Source organism: Pteropus medius, unplaced genomic scaffold (assembly GCF_902729225.1).
Source record: "Pteropus medius unplaced genomic scaffold, Ma_sr-lr_union100, whole genome shotgun sequence".
Classification (NCBI taxonomy): domain Eukaryota; kingdom Metazoa; phylum Chordata; class Mammalia; order Chiroptera; family Pteropodidae; genus Pteropus; species Pteropus medius.
Window position 1 is genome coordinate 4,022,394 of NW_024349801.1, and position 19,811 is coordinate 4,042,204.

General features: G+C 45.2%; 1 protein-coding gene across 7 annotated transcripts; it reads left to right on the top strand.

Moving 5' to 3' along the window:
* Positions 1-333: 333 nt before the first annotated feature.
* Positions 334-19,417, top strand: MTHFSD (methenyltetrahydrofolate synthetase domain containing). Of its 7 annotated transcripts, none has more exons than XM_039888728.1 (8): positions 334-399; positions 3,973-4,076; positions 5,329-5,442; positions 8,305-8,418; positions 9,801-9,891; positions 12,880-12,992; positions 13,292-13,417; positions 17,259-19,417. In XM_039888728.1, the coding sequence occupies exons 1-8, from the start codon at positions 384-386 to the stop codon at positions 17,757-17,759; spliced, it is 1,179 nt and encodes a 392-aa protein (XP_039744662.1). In that variant the 5' UTR covers positions 334-383; the 3' UTR covers positions 17,760-19,417. The 7 variants fall into 7 exon arrangements, with proteins under 7 accessions (XP_039744662.1, XP_039744661.1, XP_039744665.1 ...); XM_039888727.1 differs by lacking the exon at positions 5,329-5,442 and adding an exon at positions 5,475-5,588; XM_039888731.1 differs by having other exon boundaries at positions 375-480.
* Positions 19,418-19,811: the final 394 nt, after the last annotated feature.

Here is a 19,811-nt window from a genome sequence, read left to right on the forward strand (position 1 = left end):
TTCCGGAGGAGGTGGCTTCTGGGAACCAGAAAAAGTGGGTGTATTGGAATTGACAGTGGGCCCGGACAGGCCAGGGGCTTGTTCATTTCGGTAGCTACAGCGCCGGGCAAACGCCGGTTGGAACACCATCTCAACGCGCGAGTCTCGCCGGCAAATCTCTCCAACTGGTCCACGGAGCCGCAAGCGCATGCGCACCCGCTGGCCCCGTACCTGTGCCACCAGGCCTGCGCCGCGATGCCAGCGGCAACAACCCCCTGCGCTCCTCCCCCACCACCCCCGGCCCGGCGGCCAGTGCGCAGGCGCAGGGGAGAACGCGCGCGAGAGTGACGTCATCAGTTTGCACCGCCCCGACCCGGGAGGTGTCGCGCGCTGACGGCGTCGCCATGGAGTCGAGGGCGGGTGAGAAACCAGTAGGGAGATTGGCTGGCGAGGGGTAGCGGGAGAGACGAGAGGGTTCGCGGTCGCCAGACAGACTGGCGGGTGAGGGGCAATCGGAGAGACCACCGGGCTCGGGCCGGGGGCGCCAAGAGACCGCAGCGATAGGGCAGAGAGACCACCGGAGAGAAGGGAGTGGTAGTCTGGGGTCCGCTCGGGAGGACGGGGGAACGTGAAGGGGTGTTCCGCGTCGAACCTGCGGTGGGCTCGGACTCGGATGCCGAAGCCGGTTGGTAGAATAAAGATAATGGGAGAAGAGGAAGGAGGGCTACCAACTGACCAAGTGGTGGTGTCCGTGGGCCCCGTACCATTCATCACAATTACTCCCCTGAGATCTGCCCTCCATATTATCCCCATTTTACGGAAGGGGAAACTGAGGCTCACAGCTGCTGGCAGAGGCAGGACCGGACACCAATTTAACCTTAGCACTGGGGCGTTTAATCATTGTCCTCTTAACAAATGTTTTCTGGGACCTCGAATTACCAGGCATTGAGGAAGCTTGCCCCAGAGTTTCTGAGATTCAATGATTGATTGTAGGATTGCCTGGCAAAGATAATATTAGAACTCATGGTGCGCCGGGGTCTGTCAAAGCCAGGTTCCACAACCGTGAATAAATCCATTCCTGCCCTTAATACACGTGCAGCATATAAACTGTACAGCAAACAGATGCCGCTAATACAGTGGGATGATAAGACTTTTGGAGATGTCTGTGGAGTGCCAGGACTGAGCTTAGGGCTAGAGGTAGAAGAATGAAACCCAAGCTGACCTGACCTGCAATAACAGAACAGGGTTCAGGCACTTCACACATTAATATATGTCATGTTTTATTATCCTAATCATCTACGTTTTCATAACTTTCCGAGGGCAAGAATCTGCCCTATTCTCTCCCTCCCTGCCCAGTTAGCCCATTGCTTTCTAAATGAGAGTCACTCAGATGTTTGTGATTGACTCTCCAGAACAAGGGCCCCAACTTCTACATTTCTTGTGTCCCACACAGTACCCTGCACAGTGTTGGTGATATTGTAGGACCTATGGGTTGTTAGTGAAAGTGATAAATATAATAGCTTTATGATAGTTATGTAATTATTTCTGTTAGGGAAGCAAACAAACAGGGCGCTCTGCATTCCTAAAGAAAGGACTTTCGTTTGCCACTGAGCGCTCAGAGAATGTTTTCTGGGGGAGGCAGCATCTCAGCTAGTCCTGAAGGGAGAGGGAGGAGAGGAAGTACCAAGGCCTGAAAGAGAGAGAGGTGGGCAGATGTGTGGGGCCGGGGACCAATAGTAGTTGAGCCACTTTTTGAATTCTCAGGAATGACGGGAGATGAGGCCAATGTAGCCAGCAGAGCTTTGCAGCTCATTTCAGAACTAGTGACAGAGTGATCCTCAGGGCACTGGAGCAGAATGGAGGGGACACTTCCTGGAGGTGATGCCAAAGCTGAGCCTTAAAGAGTGAAGGTTTGTGGGAGAAACAGAGCTGAGCAGACTTCAGCAGAGACCAGAGGTGCAGAGTTCTCAGCAGAAAAGACAAGTCAAGTGCTGGACATCGCCTGTGTGGCTCTTCTCAGGCTGACAGCAGTATAGTCTCAGTGTGCATCTTTAGAGATGAGTTCCCTAAGCACACCTGAGTCTGCATTTTTGATTTCTGGAGTGGTTCAGAAATCACAACTAGGGTCAAAAGGCACCAGTGGTGTTTGCAGTGGGCTCCAGGAGGCTCGAGTCTGGCTGTGAAAGGCCTGTGCCAAAGGGATCAAGGTCTATCCTGAGGGCCTTTAGCTGTGGCCCTTACATCTTAGAACTACACATTTAACAAATCGATAGGTGGGGATTGTAAAGCATTCATCAGTAACAAAAGGTTGGAGACCACCTATCGCCCATCAGTAGGGGACTACTTGAATAAATTTCGACCTGTCCACATAGCGGAATACTATACAACTGCACAAAAGGATGAGGGTGCTTTTATATACCTTATGGACTGATCTGCAAGACAAAGTAAAAACGACAAAATACAGAGCAGTGTGTATAGCCATATGGATAGTGCACTACCTCAGGCAGAGGAAATGAGGACGAGATTAAAAGTGTCTCTGTGTGAAGCCTGAGATATCTGGGGAAAAATTTATAAGAAGACACAGGTGCACTGATCGTCTTGGGGGAAGGGACCTGGTACCTGGCAGACAGTAAGGAGAGAGACTTTTCATTATAGATCCTTTCATATGTTTTAAAAATTCATTTACGAGAAGTTAAGCTTTTAGGATGTAATTTATCCACATGATTCAAAACCACAGTTTAGAAAAATGAGACCAGCTGCCAGCTTCATCCCACCAGCCATGCAGGTGACTCCAAGCTCTATCTGGCCTTTGTGTCACTTTTGAGCAGCTTCCACTCATTTAAGGGAGACTGAGGACTTGAGAGGTTAAACCTGCCCTTCCTTCCTGCCAGGGTGATGAGAGGTACCCCAGCCACACACACACTGTGTAGGACCTCATGTTCACAGTCTGGGTCTGTATAGTTATGTTGAATACCATCTAAGTTCTCTGAAAGCAGCCAACTTTTCATGCTAGTGTCAGAGATGCATGTCTGTGTGTACATGTTCCTCTGGAGGCTTTCAGAAGGCTTAGGGTAGATAGATAGCACTTTTCTTCACTGGGAGTTATATCTAGGCACTGAATCTGCTTCTGGGTTAGCAGCGAAAGTACACCAGTGAATGAGATTACCACATATGAAATTCCTCGCTTCATAATTCACAATGCTGGTCACATAATACATCGTTTTGAAAGTAAACCAAATAGTAGATATCAAAGTGATTTGAAACAAACTTCTGTACAAGGGTATACTTTTGGACTAACAAAAGCAAAAATTCAGTGAACATTTTAAAATGTGTCTATGAATGTGCTCGTTTTGTTTTTTCTATTTTAATTGGAAACTGCTTTTTATATTTCTCCACTCCACGAGGAGCACATAGTTAATGCAGATTTCAGTAGGACCATCCCAATCAAACACTTAAAGTATATTTGTTGCCTAAAGTTGCATTTCCAATGTTGGGTACAGATAGAAGATTCCCACACTAACAAAAGGGCCGTAGTTGGTAATTCAAAGTAATAGCTAGCTTATAAATCACTTAGGATTAGGGCAAGCGTACTGGATTTACAGCAAGAGTAAACTAATAACAGCTATCTCAACACTAAATAGACAGTTAAATGACATTGCCTTGACAGCAGAATTCACATCTCTAAGTGAGAACTCTAAGAATGCTAGGTTATATGGTTTAGGTTGCATTTTGTTCTGCTACAGTTAATAGAACTGAGTTAAACACGGATTATGTTGAATTTACTCTATTTTTGGACTTCAGCAATTTGTTGTGAGTATAAAACTTTTTGCTAACCCTGATTTTATGATGTAGGGATCAGAAGCTCTAGATCCTAGTTCGGCCTGGTAGAGACTGGAGGGTCCAGCTGGAACAGGCGTGCAGTAGGACCCAGGATGCCTGTGCTGTGGAATTCCTTTCTGCTGTATTAATCAGTCACACCCTTTGTTGTGATAGCTATTTCCAAACAGGACATTCGTGAGCAGATTTGGGACTACATGGAATCACAAAATTTAGCTGACTTTCCCCGGCCTGTTCATCACAGGATTCCCAACTTCAAGGTACTGGTATATTCAAAAAGAAAGCACGATATTCCTAAATGAATGACATTAGTAATACAGTTACCATTCTGCTTCATCTGGTGGATTCAAATTTGGTGAATAGTGAGTGGTGGTGTGAAGTCCGAACCACCAGGCCACAGTGTTTTTGTGTCTTGAGACACCTCTCATCATGTTACTTAACCATCACTCTCAGGGCCTCTTGCTTTTCTGTGCAGGGTGGGTTGGTTGGTTGTGTCTTGCCATGAGGTGGTTGCTCAGTCTGCTGTTTATCATTTGATGCAAAGCGAAATGTTTATCCTGGCTATAAGCATGTTATTGTTGTGGTGCCTTTTCATAAAACTAGTTCCCTAAGGATAGTAAGGGTGATGCGCTCTGAGAGGGAGCCCCACCGCTAGCACCTTTGGAAAAAGGATGGTCTCACCAGCCCTGATGACTCTGGGCCTCAGTTTCCCAACTGTTCAGAATAGAGGATAATCAAAGATGTCTGTTTATGATGGTATTAATAGAAAAAAGTTTGCTTGAAAGAGGCAGCATACACAGCTCATAATCTCTAGCATCCATGTTTTCCAAGAGAAAGAAAGTGATTTTTGAAAATATACTGATTGTTCTTTCAGGCCCAAAGGATGTGGCTCGTTTGCTTGCCATCACCCCTGCCCCACCCCTCGTTTTGGCTGGGCTTTCTCTCCCCAGCCTGGCTTCTAAGAAGCACGCCCCAGCCCCTTATGGTCTTCAGCTGAGCTGGTTCCGAGGCCATCCTGTCCTTTCGAAAAACAGTTCTTTTAGATGGTTTTTGTTGCTACTCTGTTTTGTTTTAGTGCTTGTTACTCCAGAAAGAGAAGTGTACATGGAGTACAGGAAAAAGATGAAAGATGAACAGAATCAGTAGTAATCTTTAAAAGGGAATCAACTAGGAGAGGGATGGGGGTTCTGGGTTAGTGCTCTAACCTTGATTTATATGCTGTTTTGATTTAGGTGGTGGTTGCACAAGTGTGTTCATTTTGTGAAACTTAATCAACCTATGCACTCATGATTTGTACACTTTCTGGAGTGTATGTTTTATTTCAGTAATAAATTGGGGCTAGACCAGCTTTCTCAGCCCCTTTTCCCTGACTGCTTTTTTTAGATGTTTCTTTGGGTGATTGTTAAATCTTGTTTCAGAATTAGCACTAATGCCTATCTGGGTGGGCTGCTGGAGCGAACTGCTCAGGCTGCAGTTGTCCTCTCAGTAACATGCTATTGCGTTTAAAAACAGGGTGCTCCTCATGCCGCTGAGCATTTCCCACGCTTGCAGGCGTTCAAAGTGGCCAGAACCATTAAAGTCAACCCTGATGCTCCCCAGAAAAATGCTCGCTTCTTCGTCCTCGATGTAAGTGCAACTCTGTCTGTTTGCCTAACCAGGGCTCTTATCTGGCTTGCCAAAACATCAAAGACCTAGAGGTTTTTGCCAGAACGCGGGAAGTTAAAGTGGATCCCGATAAACCACTGGAAGGTGTTCGGCTGTTGGCACTGCAGGTAATCCCATTTCCTGAGCCAGAGCCTTGCCTCTGACAGGAAGGCAGTCTCCAGGTGGCTGGTAAATGTGTGCAATACTGTATTTGGGAGGATGTGCTTCTGACTCATTCCCCTGTAGAACATGCCCTGGAGTTGTTTTTTCCAGGAACAGTCCAGAAGTCTTTTGGCTGTTTAGCAGTCAATCAGAAATCCCGAGTGTTTCTAAATTCAAAGAAAGATAAAGGACATTAAAAACAATGACAGTGAAGCATTCTCAATTCTGATGTTCAATTCATTAGCAGAGAAAGATGACAATATGTTTATTTCCTTGTGCCTCATTGATAATATTACAGTTCTTTGAAAGTTGATAACCAGTGAGTAAGATATCTGATAAATGAGTTCCTAAAATATTTAAATTTGAACGGTGTTTCTTAAATACGTATGCCCCTTTTCAAGAAAAAAAAATTTCCACACGGTTGACTTTAAATAATTTATTATAATTAAATATGTATAATCACAAAACTTGATATAAATTTTAATGCTTGTAGCTCTTACAGTACTATAAAACCAAAAGAAGCATATAAATTAAATACAAACAAAACTATAAAAGTAATACTATGCAAAGAACAGCACTAAATTTATGTAATTGGTGATGCTCTTTTTTTGAATATGGTCCTGAATGTTAGCAGGATCTTTGGGATTCTGCCTTATGCTGCCATGCCTCGTGTGGTGACTCGGTTCTCCCACAGCTCCTGAGAAGCCTCGGTTATGCAGGGCACCTTTCATCCTTTCTGGTGAAGTGACTACCAGAAAGGAATTTTACAGAGAACAGAGGGGGCTTTAGGAATTCTGCTCTGGTTCTTTCAACTCTCTCGTTTAGGAGAGCTTCTGTCTTCTGTTTGCGGTTCAACCCTAAGAGGGGCCTCCAGTTTAGACTCTTCCAGAAGCATTCTTTTGTATCAACCTTATTTCCCCAGTCAGTAAATCACTTTAATGAACTAGAGGTAATAATCGAAGCAGCAGCAATGAAGGACCCACAGTGGGCAGTTATTGCACAGTGTGACCAGAGTCAGCTCTCTGCATGTGAGGTTCAGGGTGGTCTTACCTGTCATCCTCTCAGAGCACAAAATCAAAGACCTTGAATGTGTTGGAGATTTTACACTTTGCCAAGGCAGCCTGTGAGGGGAATGTAGCCAGGCGACAGGAAGGAATAACAGTCCTCGTTGTCACTTCATGTATTCAGGGGAAATAAACAGCGGAGCTTTATTCCAGGCTCTGGGCCAGGCACAGGGACATAGTGGCGAAAAAGATACAATGACACATATGATCCCTATGCTCTAGGGCTACAGACTCATCAGTGGTTTCTGAAAACTTTAGTGGGTTAAGAATCATGTAGGAAGCGGATAAAACTGCAGGTTCCTCAGTTCCACCTGAGTGCAGGCAGGGATGGTGATAAACACGGCCACAGACCATACCTGGGGACACAGTGGCCTGTGCTTGGGGATGCACAGCTTCCTAGGCCTTGACTCGATTTCTGGAGTCTGTTTAATAAACACCTGATGGTGATTGATAACCACTGGCCCAGGCAGCGTTTGCCAGCCCTAGCTGCACGTTAGTATCCTCCAGGGAGCTTTGAAGATGATCTGTTGCCAATATCAGGTTCTGAATCAGAGCCTCTGAGTGGGTCTGGACCTTGGTAAGTCTGAAAGCTCCCTAAGTGATGCTGACATACAACTAGGGTTGAGATCCGCTGAGCTAGAGGTTGAGCAGCTTCTGGAAAACAGGGAGTAACCGAATTAGTCTGCAGTATGCCAGAGTCATCTGGAGACTGCAAATGAAATGAACCCAAAACTCTTTAACACTCAAAAGGAAAATAGTATGTGGTTTTTACCTGTGTTGAAATACTCCTCCTTTGTGGTTAAAAAACCTTTATTTAAGTAAGCCAAACTGATTTTATAGGTCTTTTATTGGTCTCAGGCTGCCATTTCCTGCATAAAAACTAAAACATTTTTCACACAAAATGTTTTATAAATTTTATGATTGCCTTATGACCTGCCCCTTCATGATCTGCAAAGGGACTCTTGGGCAGTGGCTCTCCTGATGGACCTGGTGGGCTTGTTAAAGCAGATTGCTGGGCCTGCCCCCAGGGCTCTGATCATTTCTAACAAGTGCCCAGGAGTTGCTGTGGCCACTGCCCAGGGCCCCCACTTTGAGAAGCCCTGTGTCCTCTGGCACTCAAAATCTGAGAACTAAATAGAAGAAAAGGCTGTTGACACAGGTCAGTATAAAATATTGATTATAATGAGTGCTGATCTCTTAGACTGTGATTTATTGAATGGCAAACTAGATATAAATGCTTAATGGAATATTTTTAATGTAGCTATGCTACGCCAGTTTCAAATTAAAACACCATATAGGGGGCACAGGAAAGTTAATGGTTGGAAGTTTTATGAGAACAGAACTTTGGCTTTGTGTTGTCATTTTTTACCTGTAATGATTTTCAGTGGCAAGTAAAGTAGAATTAGTGAGTTTAATGAATACCCTGCCTCTTTCATCCTAAGGCCAGGCAGAGTAGTGGCTCTGAGTAAATTGCATTATTTACTTGTTTGCAAACTAGTAACTTTGTTGGCACACACCGAAAGTGAAGACAGTAGTAACTTGCTTCTGTTCCCGAAAAGTTAGTATACGCAAGAAAATTCCTGTTTTATTTTGTAATTCATTGTCTTTTTTTTAAAAGAGCAAAAAAACATTGCTGGTTCCAACACCACGACTGAGAACAGGGTTATTTAATAGGATCACACCGCCGCCTGGGGCAACTAAAGACATGCTGAGAAAATGTGCCACCTCTGAGGTAAGTACGAGAAGCAAGTCACCAAGGAAAGAACTGTTCTTGGCTGCAGCTTCTGGTGAGTTAGAATTCTGTAAAATATACCACAAAGTTTGAAATTTATTTTTAACGAAATCAAATGAACAGAGATGATAGAGTATTTAGCAATTTTGTCATTAAGAGAGCCAACTAGAAAAACTGTGACTACATGGATTCCATTTTTGTTACTTAGTTTTTATTTTGCACTAAGCTGGCAAATTATAAATTCTCTGTTAAAAAAGAAAAGGGAAAACAAGTTATCTGGTACTCTGCCGCCCTCTAGTGTTAATATGTGACATTTAGTGCTCAGCATTTTTTCAGATGCCTCCAGGGCAATAAGGGACATGGTAGAATTTCCAAAATATGTTCAATTGGAACTTGCTTCACCAGTTCTAAATTAATGACTGCTGTCGGCTCACCGAGGCTGCCACACACTGAGCCCATTAAAACAGAGTTAGAGACAAGGGCCTGGACATGAGATGCCTGCCTCCGTGTCCACTGAGATTGAGAAAAGATAGGCTTTCCCACAGTAGGTGGGAAAGCTGATGACTGGTTTGACGGGAGGCCCCAAACTAATCCCGTGTACTGATCCTGTAAGCAACTTGTCATACTTGTAGACAGGGATCAATACCACACGCAGTGATCCACTTCTGATGGATACTGCTCCGTAGTGTCCCAGTCTGGTTTCTTAGATTTCCCTTTAGCCCTCATCAGAATCGTGACCATATCAGCCTCCCCATTTGTTAAATACAGGCCTCCATTTGTTAGTATATGTAGGTGCATTTTGCTGGCATAAGTAATATTTCAGAAGTGAGTATGCTGTACATGAAAATAATACCCTCTAGCATTTCATACTTAGTTATTATATAACATACATTTACTGATCATGTCTTAGGTGCAAAATGCTTTACCTCCGTGATCTCATTTCATTTTAACACCAGTCTGATGAGGATGGTGTCCCTGTCTTGAATGAAGAAATTGAAGCTCAGAGAGCTTCCTTCTGCTGAGGTCAAAGGGCAGAGACATCTGGACCCAGTTCTGTGTGACTCCTCTGAGCCTCTTCTGCATCATGGAAAAAATGATTTGCGAAATATTATGAAATTAATATTCTATCCATTTTTGCTGTCAGTTCTTCCTGGTGTCTTTCCTGGGAAAGAAATAGAGGGAAATTTTCCTAAAATGGTTTCCGAGCCCTGGTTTTCCTGAAATGCCATTTCTGCAATGCCTCACGTTTGTTGTAGGCCTGTGTACGTATTTGCTTCTTGTAGGAGATTCTTCAGAACCTGAGTGCTCCTTGCCTGCGCATTATGAGGTGAGGCAGCCCCTCGCTGCTGGGAGAGCTTTTAAGTCCACATCTGTGTCCACAGGGTGTGAAGAACTATAGCGTTCCCGTGGGCTTGGATTCCAGGGTCCTTGTGGACTTAGTCGTGGTGGGGTCCGTTGCCGTTTCTGAAAAAGGTAAGATTAAAAACAGGAACTCTCGGACGAGACCCCTTACCCTGCAGCTTACTGTTCCACCAGCTCTCTGTTCATCTTTTAGATGCTGACGGTAAGTGATTTCAGCTTCTTGGGCGCACGCCTGGAGAGTTAACTCCGTCCCTCCCATTCCTGGCCCTACTCAACACCTTTATAGTATTTTCAGTCTTCTCAATGGGAAAAATAAAGTGAGATAATCTGTCTTCAGGTGGTGAAAGATTGTTTCTCTGTTCTTAAGTTAACCGGAACTGGAGCTGAATTTATTTGCAGAATGTCAGTAAATAGTTGGTTTTGGAGAGCCTCCAGTGTATGAAAAAACATTAGGTTCTAAACCTTGTTTTTGTTATGAAGCAGCAGCTCCTAGACAACATGCAGTGCCCCAAGCCTGCCTCTGGGGCCCGGTGCTTTGGCATGCAGGCAGGTGAGCAGCACTTGGCCCCTGTGGTTCCTGAAGTACCCGTGGTACTTCGTCCCCCTCTGCACTGCTCTTCCCCAGATGAAGTTTGATGCTCTTTGAACACAATCTGCTTATTCTTCAGTGGGATCAGTGGTTCCAGATGGGATCAGCCCATTGCAGACCTACGTTTGTACTGTGAAATTTGGGGCCCTCTTTAAAGATCAAAAGAGAGACTATCCTAGGATGCTCATCCCCACATCTCTCTCTTTGAAAATTATTCAGTTAACGCTAAGTTCTTTTTTCAGGAGAGGTACCCAGTAAATAGTTGGTAAGAGATGATTCTAAATCATTCGTTGGTAAGAGATGATCTAAATCATTCGTTTCAAACCTCGAGCATTGTGTTTTCAAATGCTGGCCATTAATATCTTAACCTTCCGTTTACTTTCTTTTCCCAACTCTCACTCTAAGCTGGTATGTGAGATGTAGTGCTTCATTCTTTGCACATGAACACACGACTCCGCACGTCTGCTGTGGGCCAGGGGCCAGGCTGGCGCAGTGGTCTCTGCCTTGGGCCCACAGCGAGTGGGAGGAGCAGACACAATAACTGAACTGCAGTGAGATGTGCTTGGTGTTAGAAGTGGAGGTTAAGGTAGACGTCGTGGGGGTCAAAGGAGGGACCTTTGAGCCTCAAGCAGGGCATCACCTCAGAAGTGACTTCAGGGCTAGCTCTTGCATGCTAAGTGTTTTTGAGGCAGGTGGAACAGAAGAGGGTGGATTGGTGTGTTTGCGTAGCAGGGCCTTCTGGTGATTGGGGCCGGCTTTCCTGAGGCCCTGAGGCCGCGTGACTGGGATTTGGGCTATACTCTTCTGGCAATGGGAAATTAGCAAAGATTTCTTCTTTCAAAAGATCATCAGGAGTTTTCTCTTTGGGCTCGTGATGTATGAAGAAAAACACAGTGTTTTGTAAATGTCACCATCCAGATAACCTCCTGATTAAAACAAAATCACCATGCATATGTTTGGAAACTTTGGATGGCACAGAAAGTGTCACCTCTGCACTCCCCTTCCTCCTTTCCCCAAACACCCACTGTCAGCTGTTCCTTGTGTTGGTACACATAAACACCAGCACCATGTGAGACACGGGTACTGCATGCGTTCTGTGTGTGTGCGGGCAGGAGGAGGTTGTATATTCATCCTGTGTCTGTTTTCACAGCAGGGACAGCAGCACTTACAAAGCTCTGTGCCCCGCCAGGTGACGTATCTCCATGGTCTTTGCCCATCATCGCAGATGGCTCGGCCTCCTTTTGTAGAATAGGCCTGACTGAGGGGCATTTAAGTTATCTCCAGGGTTTGGTTTGGTTTTTCCCTTAGCAATAATGCTAGAATGAGATGTTGTCTCATCATGCAGTCTGGGTGTGTCTTTGGGGACTCTCCATGGGATAATTCCTAGGAAAAGAATTGCGAACCACAAGGTGGAGTTTAAATCCTGATGGATGTTGCCAAATTACCCACAGAAAGGTTGCCCACCTCACATCCCCAGCACCACATGCCTTGCCTCTCTCTCCACATCCTTGTTAATAACTAGAATCATCCAACTTTAATTTTTTTCTGTCTGATAGTGAAGACTGGTATTTCGTTAGCCTTTCGATTTGCATTTAGTTATGAGTGAAGTTGAACATTTCTCATACATTTGCTGCTTATCTGCCTGACTCTTCATATCCTTTGCTATTTTTCTGTTGAATTGTCTTTCTCTCTTCTGTTTGCATGCATGACTGGAGGCTTTTAATTTTAAAAGTAGCATGATTATATGTGCTTCTTAGAAGGACACAGGAGCAATGAAGCTCAAACTCTGGGTGGTGATGCTGATGCTGATGCTGATGTTAAATGGGAGTCAGACTGCCCTGTCACGGCTTCCTGCCGAGGGGGATGTTTAGACTCATTTGGGAGCCAGAAGGCATTTTATTGTTTGCTGTCTCCTTGTATTCTTTTTTCTTGCTCAGCTTCAGATAATTCCTTTGTTGTTTTGCCATTTACAAATTTGCAAAAAAAGTGTTAATACTGCTTAAACCACTTCTCCTTTAGGAACTGTAGAATTGTATTGGGTAGCTATTCAGTGCTTTTTACAAGATAAGGCTCTGCCATCTTAAATCACATATCCCTGTCATTAGAGTTTTTATTTTTCCTTTAAGAGACTTTGATGCAAAAGATATTGCCTTTAGTTGGAAGTTGTTCTTAGTCTTTTTAAAAACTCCTCTTTTATTACTTTTAAGTGTAGGCCTGCTAACATAAAGTGCACATAAAGGCAAGCTCAGTTTCCTTTTGTTGTATGTTTAACAGGTTTGAAGTTTACTTCATTGTGTGTTAACCACTATACATATTCAGTATTGTTGTTCTTTTTGGCTCTTGTAAGTCCATTTTTGGAGGGCTGCCTGTGAGGTTACTATGGAAATTTCTACGGAAGGGCCAGGGATATTGGGTCCAAGTTTGTCCTTTTCTTGTGACGTAATGAAAAATTTACTCCTGATGACTACACGGACCCTACAGAGATATTGATTCTCTGCATTGTCTCTTAGGCTGGAGACTTGGGAAGGGAGAAGGTTATGCTGATCTTGAATATGCCATGATGGTTTCGATGGGAGCAGTCAGCCAGGAGACGCCAGTGGTTACCATTGTCCATGACTGCCAGGTGCTTCCTGGGGCCAAGCAGAGCCACTCCTGAGAAAATGAGGGGGAGGGAGGGAGGGAAAGATAGAGAGGGAGAGATAGGAGGGCGGGGAGAGAAAGAGACAGAGGTGAGGCTCTGCCTTCGCTCCATGCCGCATCGTGAGTGGTGTTAATCAGCTGGGGCTGGATTCGTTCAGTGGCACGGCAGCTGGGCCTCCCACAGTGGGTTTAGGGAAGTATCGTCCTCCCACTGAGCAGTGCAGTGAACGTGACTGGGGTCGTATTCCCCATCAGCTCCTTTTCCCACTTCTGTTCAACCAGGTCATCGACATACCTGAAGCGCTCCTGGAGGATCATGACCTCACAGTGGACTATATTCTCACTCCAACGAGAGTCATCGCCACGGGGTGTGAGCGCCCAAAGCCAACAGGAATCACATGGTCCAAGGTGGGTCACCATGTGGCATCAAGGTAGCCACAGTATGCTATGGCCAGCTCTGGGCTGCAGCTGAGAGGCATCTCCTCTTACTGGTTGGCTGTCCCCAGACCTGGTGTGCTGGTACGTTAGAGTTACCATGAGCGTTCGAACAATTCAGCTCCTGCATGTCTCTCTCCAGGCTTGGGCCTGTGAACCTACTTTGCAAAGCTGTGGGATTCTGATAAGCAGCCAGGTTTAAGGTCTCCTGCTACAAGACACCCAGCTGCAGACATTGGAAATGACCAAATTTCCTAGGAGGGCAGATGCTTTGAATCTGTTCGCCACCTGGTTTATAACATCATACTTAAGAGATACTATAATTGGAAAGCCAACGGACGCTTCAAGGCGTGAATGACATCTATGGAAGACAACACATTTTCTGGCTTCATGCTCTTCTCCCGAGCGTGCATATCTGCAGAATTATTTCACCTTGGGCATTTGGAGGAACCTCAAAGCATTTTCATCAGTGAATAAGCTTTAGTCTCAAGCAAGAGAACTAATTTTGGTAGAAGTTGTATTTTACATCAGAAATACTTCTCGTATTTCCGTGTGTCTCTGTCAGCAACTGCTCAAACACACCCTAGCATTTCAGAATGAGAGAGATTTTCAAGATCACCCATCCCAGTCTCCTTATCTCTAGTCAAGCAAAGTGCGAGCCAGAAAGAAAGCAACTTAGCCAAAATTGTAAAAGCAGTATGTGGCCGAGGTGAGGTTGGAACCCGAGTCTCTTCTTTTTGGGTTGGCAGCAGACACTTTGAGAGTCAGATTTCTGATTTGTATTGGACTTAGCCTGTATACCTAGGGGACGGGTATTTTAATTTAATCATTAAAGAGAATATATATTTATAAGTGACTGACATCTGTATGCTTCATTGAAATGTGATTGTAGCATATAAAAGAAAATCGAATTTGCTTTATACTATTTTTTTAGTTACAGAAAGGCAGAATATTTTTTTATATTTTATAAACAAGCAGAATTTTTTGTTTCACATGGCAAGTTGATGAAATATAACAAATGTTCCTAATTGCCAGCCAGAAAAAACAGTCGCCCTGCTGTGGACCTGTCCCGAGTGTGATGTACAGCCCATCCAGTTGGCTCACAGAGGCCTTTCTGTCATCTGTGGGATGGCAGTCAACCCAAGCCGCTCCACAAAGAGTACAGGAATGGCAAACAGCTGGCAAAAGCCACCTCATAGTCGGGGAGATCTTTCCACTTAGAACTTGTGGGGGCGTATGGAAGAGTGCACTGACGTTAGCTCTGTCATTCCTCACTCAATAAGCATATTGCTCTTGAAACAAGCAATTTTACGGAAAAGCCATGCATTTGTGCATTTCCATGTCGAAAGATCCCTTTGCATGTGCCACTGTGGCAGTGCTGTAGATTTTCGGTTAGTTTATAACGTGTGGTTATTCTTCAGGTGATTACAGTTTGTATGCGTGCCAGCCCTGTGATGTGTGCAGAAGGATGTATTTTTGCTTCATATGATGTGTTAAAATGGATTTCTTCTGCCTGCGTGTGGAGCCTTACCACGTGGGTCAGGTTTCCTGAGAACACTTATTTCTGCATGAGGGAGCTCTGTGGTTCCAGTGAGCAAAAGCACACGGGAGTTATAGCACTTCAGGGTGGTCATCTGGCAGAGACAGCTCTGGAGTGGGCACCAGCAGAAGTGTGGTATTTACCAGGAGGCGAGGCTGCCAGTGCCCACTGCTGCTTCTTGGAGTGAAATAACATTTAGTTCTTCCACATAATTATAGTCAAACTTTTTTTCTGATTGTAATTGTAGTTTTTAATTTGATCATCTTTTCTAAATAGAAGATCTAATAACTTAAGAGATCCTTAAGAATCTAATTATAACCAGTTTAAATTGGTTTTTAAATATTGCAAAGAACACAAGAACCTGAATTCTTTAAGAAGGTGGATTGGGGACATGGGAAGGAGTTGGATTGGCTGGATTTAGACCATCTTTGGGATCTTTTGGGGCCCAGAGCCTCTATGGTACTGGTCTGTGAGTTTAGTCACCTTTGAATGAATCAATTCAAAAGAATTGCAGAGGTACAAGTGGCAAAATATTCCCTTTGATTGGAAAAGAGTAGTCACATCTCGTAGATATTTCCAGGGCATAGACATGATTTTTGTTTCTTTTTTCTTTGTGTCTGAACAATGGGCAATATTACAAGGAGCAAGTCCTTCTCTGCCCAATCTTTCTATTGAAGCTGAGCGTCTGAAGACCAGAATGGATGAGTGCCACCCGCAGAGGCTTCTGACATGGCCATGCGAGGGGACAAGGGCAGTGTCCAGTTGGAGAGGGCTCTGACCCACAGAAAAGGCTTTGCTGAGGTGGAAAGTATTATGTACTTTGCATTGAGAGAGAGAACCAGGTACTAAATTAATGAGGATTAAGAGCCTTTAGGTTTGTGAGAGGGCACTTGACTGTTCTTAGGTGTTTGTGTTTCTTTAAATCTTACTCTAATTCACCGATTTTTTAACATGGGCCTGGTGTGCTTCTTGTGGTTTAGAAGTCCATGAAGAGACATTGGGAAATCGTACACAGAATCTTTGGGGAGTCCTGGGGAGGGAACTCCAGGTTCTCTTGAATGTCACTGACACTCTGCCACGGATAAGAACCATGCTCTAAGTTACATATGATTCTGAATATAACGAGAAAATAGATACTAGTCAAATTATTTTTGTAGAAAAATTGTACCTACCTCATGTGCTGATCTGTACCCTGATGTACCCACATCTGTGAGAAGCCCCGTGTCTGGACCATTGAGCTTCTCTCTGTAACTGTGATCATTTACAAGCTTTGTGCCCAAGGAAAGAAAGCATGGTTAAAGAGTGAGGATCGCCCAAAAGGACTAAAGGGTGTTTTTGGTTCCTCTTCTGCCTCTCAGTTCCTCTGACACTATGAGACTAATTCTGCCCTGGGCTCAGTTGTCCAGGCTCAGCCTGACCCAACAGGCAGCCCCAGTGTCGCTGCCCCCCGAGGACGGAGCCAGCAGTCTCCACACTGCAGGCTGCATCCAGCCCGTTCTATCCCGTTCAGGCAGGCTCTGGGGTTGAGCCTCATTTAATAGGACTCCTACCACCTCCTTTGTTGGCCGGTGTCAGGAAATATTTGTTGATTGATTAGGCCAAAAAGCTGAAGATGTCCTTTGTACAGAAGTCCTGTTCGTTGGGAATTAATATTTTGTGTAGTATGTTGCTAGAACTGTTTTAAAGGTGGCATTCCATTTCACATTTGCCTTGTTTCCATAGTTTCAGCGACACATTGAAAGGGTTGGTCTCTGAGAAATATTCCTTCAGTGGAGGAGTGGAGAGGAGGAGGAGGAGAATTGTGGCTTATTAAAGACCCCATTCCTCCCAAGAACATAGCTTGGGGCGGGGACAGGTATGGAGGCAGAAACCCCCCATTATCCTGGAATGCCACCAGGGGAGTTGCCATTTGTGACCCTTTAACCCTCATACTAATGATCTTAGCTGCTACCCCTCTGTATAAGAGGCCTTCGTTTTTCTGCTTTCTGGGCCTCTGGGAAAATAGAGAAAGCTCTCTGTTCTTGACAGCTGCCGTGGTATGTCTTAAGCCAGGAGATGTCAAGCTACTGATTAAGATAGTGGGTGACCCACATCACAGATGACCAGGTGGGACCATTCTCATCTAATCCATTGGTGTACCTGTCAGATAGAGACGGCTGCCGAGAGCACATGTGGCAGAGGCCTCTGTGGGACTTTGATGTCTCCTCTGTCATGACTAAGTTGCAGTCCCTTTTGGACACCCCAAGAATAGCTGGAACTGCCTTACTTTTTCAGATCAGCTGTGAAGTGATGGGGAAAATCCCAGTACTCAGAAGCCTTCGCTACCGAGAGAAGCAGATGGGGAAGGATGTCACCCTTCAGGATGAGCACCGGCGTCTTCTGGAAACCTGCAGCCAGCAGACAGCTCCCCCGAGAGCTGTCAGAAGACCCTGGAACCCATCCCAGCTGGAGCCAAGTTCCGTGCAGGGGGAGGATGTGCCTTCTAACACTGTTTATGTTGGGAATCTCCCCTGGGATACCCGAGTGAGTGAGCTGAAGCGAGCCCTCAGAGAACGCGGCACAGCCCCACTGCGGCTGACCTGGCAGGGCCCACAGCACCGGGCCTTCCTCCATTACCGGAACCCAGCCTCAGCCCAGCAGGCCATCTCCTGCTTGCAGGGCTTGCAGCTGGGCACCAGCACCTTGAAGGTAGCACTGGCCAGGCAGCAGAGGGCCAGCGACCTGGCAGGTGGCGGTGCTAGAGAGACACATCCTGACCGTTACACAACCATCTGACCTGGGATAACATCCCACCCCGGTTCCTGTGGAGCTCCAGATGCCTGCATAACAGGGCATGGCAAAGCTATCCGTGCATGAGCTGCTTCGACAAAGTGCTGTTCTTTCTAGGAAGTCACAGCCTTCACTTACTGCCCGGTGATCTGACGAGTAAGGAAATTAGCCAGTAGTACACTGAGGCGGCTGAAAACTCGATGTGTTCAGTTATGGTTTATCATGGTCCTTTAACCTGTTGGATGTGATAGCTGTGCTGCTTTCTCTGTAGAGACAGCTGTTCTGAGGGTTTAGGGGACTACGTGAACAATAAACAAGTGACTAAATGGTGACGGTGATTTAGGAGAATCTGAGTCTGGATTTGAGGGGAGTGGAGATTAAGAGACAATGAGCAGAGGATCCTGCCAGGAGAGGCCCTGGCAGGGACCAAATGCAGGAGCACAGTGGGCAAGACAGAAAGTGCCCTCATGCCCCAGGATCCTTAGCGTAGCACTACTGGACAGGGACAACTGTATCTGAGTCACAGAAGCTGAGTAGTTCAGCCTCCTGGGTTCAGAACACTTGTCTCAACTCAGTCCTGGTGTCAGAGATGGAAAGCGGATCCAACATGGACACTTGGTTGAGTGGTGTCACCTGTGTTCCCTCCTTTCTAGCTTTACTCCTCCCTGTGGGCGAACACCCCTTCACTCTCTGCTCTTGACCAGCGGCCCCTGCACACAGCAGGAAGCACTGCCTTGTAGGTGATACTGGCTTTGGAAAGTGCGTCATCCAGGTCTACATCACAGAGTCCTGCAAACGTGCACACACTCGCATTTGCCCAATGCCTTAGGTTTTTCGTGTTTTTTTTCCCTCCAGTTTCTTGTTCCTAAAATCAGGCTGGATTTTGGCTTAACTATACTTTCTGAACAGAAGCGCTGTTGCAGTTGATCCTGGGCAAAAAGTCAAAATAAGCATTTAAGTGGAAATTTTGTTTTTTCAAATGTACATGTGTTTAAAATTTTATTTTTTCACTAGAGGGTTTTACTGAGGGCAGGCCTTATACACGAACTTTCAAAAACTGTTCTCAAGGCACTTAGTCTCCCTTTAAAAAAAGCATTTTCTCATTAGTTTTACAATGAAAATTCTATGGAAACTTCAGAAAGAAAATCTATCCTGTTGACCTTAAATAGATATATTTGCAGCAAACTGGATTTGTTCGGGAACAACAAAGAATTGCAGTTCGGGACATATGGCCTAATGCTGAACCGTGTGGAAGTCCGGAGACACACAGGACAGGAATGCTCTTTTATGGACTTGGGAGGGGCCGCTGTAAAGGAAGAGTCCATTGGCGGAAACTGGAAGTTCGAAGTGTGGTGACTTTTCATTGGCTGAGTTATGGTGGTCTCCCATTGACTGAGCGGTTACTGGGCAAGGAGAAATCTTTTCTTCTTGCCGAGGCAGTAAAGTAGACTCATGAGGCCCTGTCAGGGATGCGGGGTACCTCTCTTCCTGTTGGGGTCAGTAGTGTGTGTTGAGTGACACCCACATGAGAGTTCTCTCTTCTAGCCTCCCGACTCCACTTTAAATGAGGTTTCTGTTTATTAATTTCACCATCCTTAGATTTGCTCATTAAATGAAGACTCCTTTTCCAAGTTGTCATGAATAAAATGAGGATGGAGAAATACCTTAAAATGGGCCAGGACCTTGCCTTGGGACCTCGGGGCCTCCTCTTTCTCAGCCTGAACTGTCCACCCTCGTCTGCCCGGCTAGTTTCGTTTTGTCACTAGGTATTCAGCAGGGATGTCAGAGGCCAACTCTGACCACCCGATCTAGAGTAGCGACCTGCTCATCTTACCTCCTCACTCTGATTTTTGGTTTTTGTTTTTATTTTCTTCCAGAATATTTCCTATATTTGGCATGTTCTTGTTTAGTTTTTGTTGACTTCATTAATTATTCAATTAATTAATTATTGATTTTCCACCATTAGATTAGCACTCCCGGAGAACAGGAAATGAGTCTGTGCCTATCTTCTTGACTCCCCACTGGACCCCAGGTGTGAGAACAACTCCTGGCAAATAC

Coding starts and splice junctions, on each gene's coding strand:
- MTHFSD (XM_039888728.1), top strand. Junction 5,443..8,304: donor CTCGCTTCTTCGTCCTCGAT/GTAAGTGCAACT, acceptor TTTTTTTAAAAG/AGCAAAAAAACATTGCTGGT. Junction 12,993..13,291: donor CCATTGTCCATGACTGCCAG/GTGCTTCCTGGG, acceptor CTGTTCAACCAG/GTCATCGACATACCTGAAGC.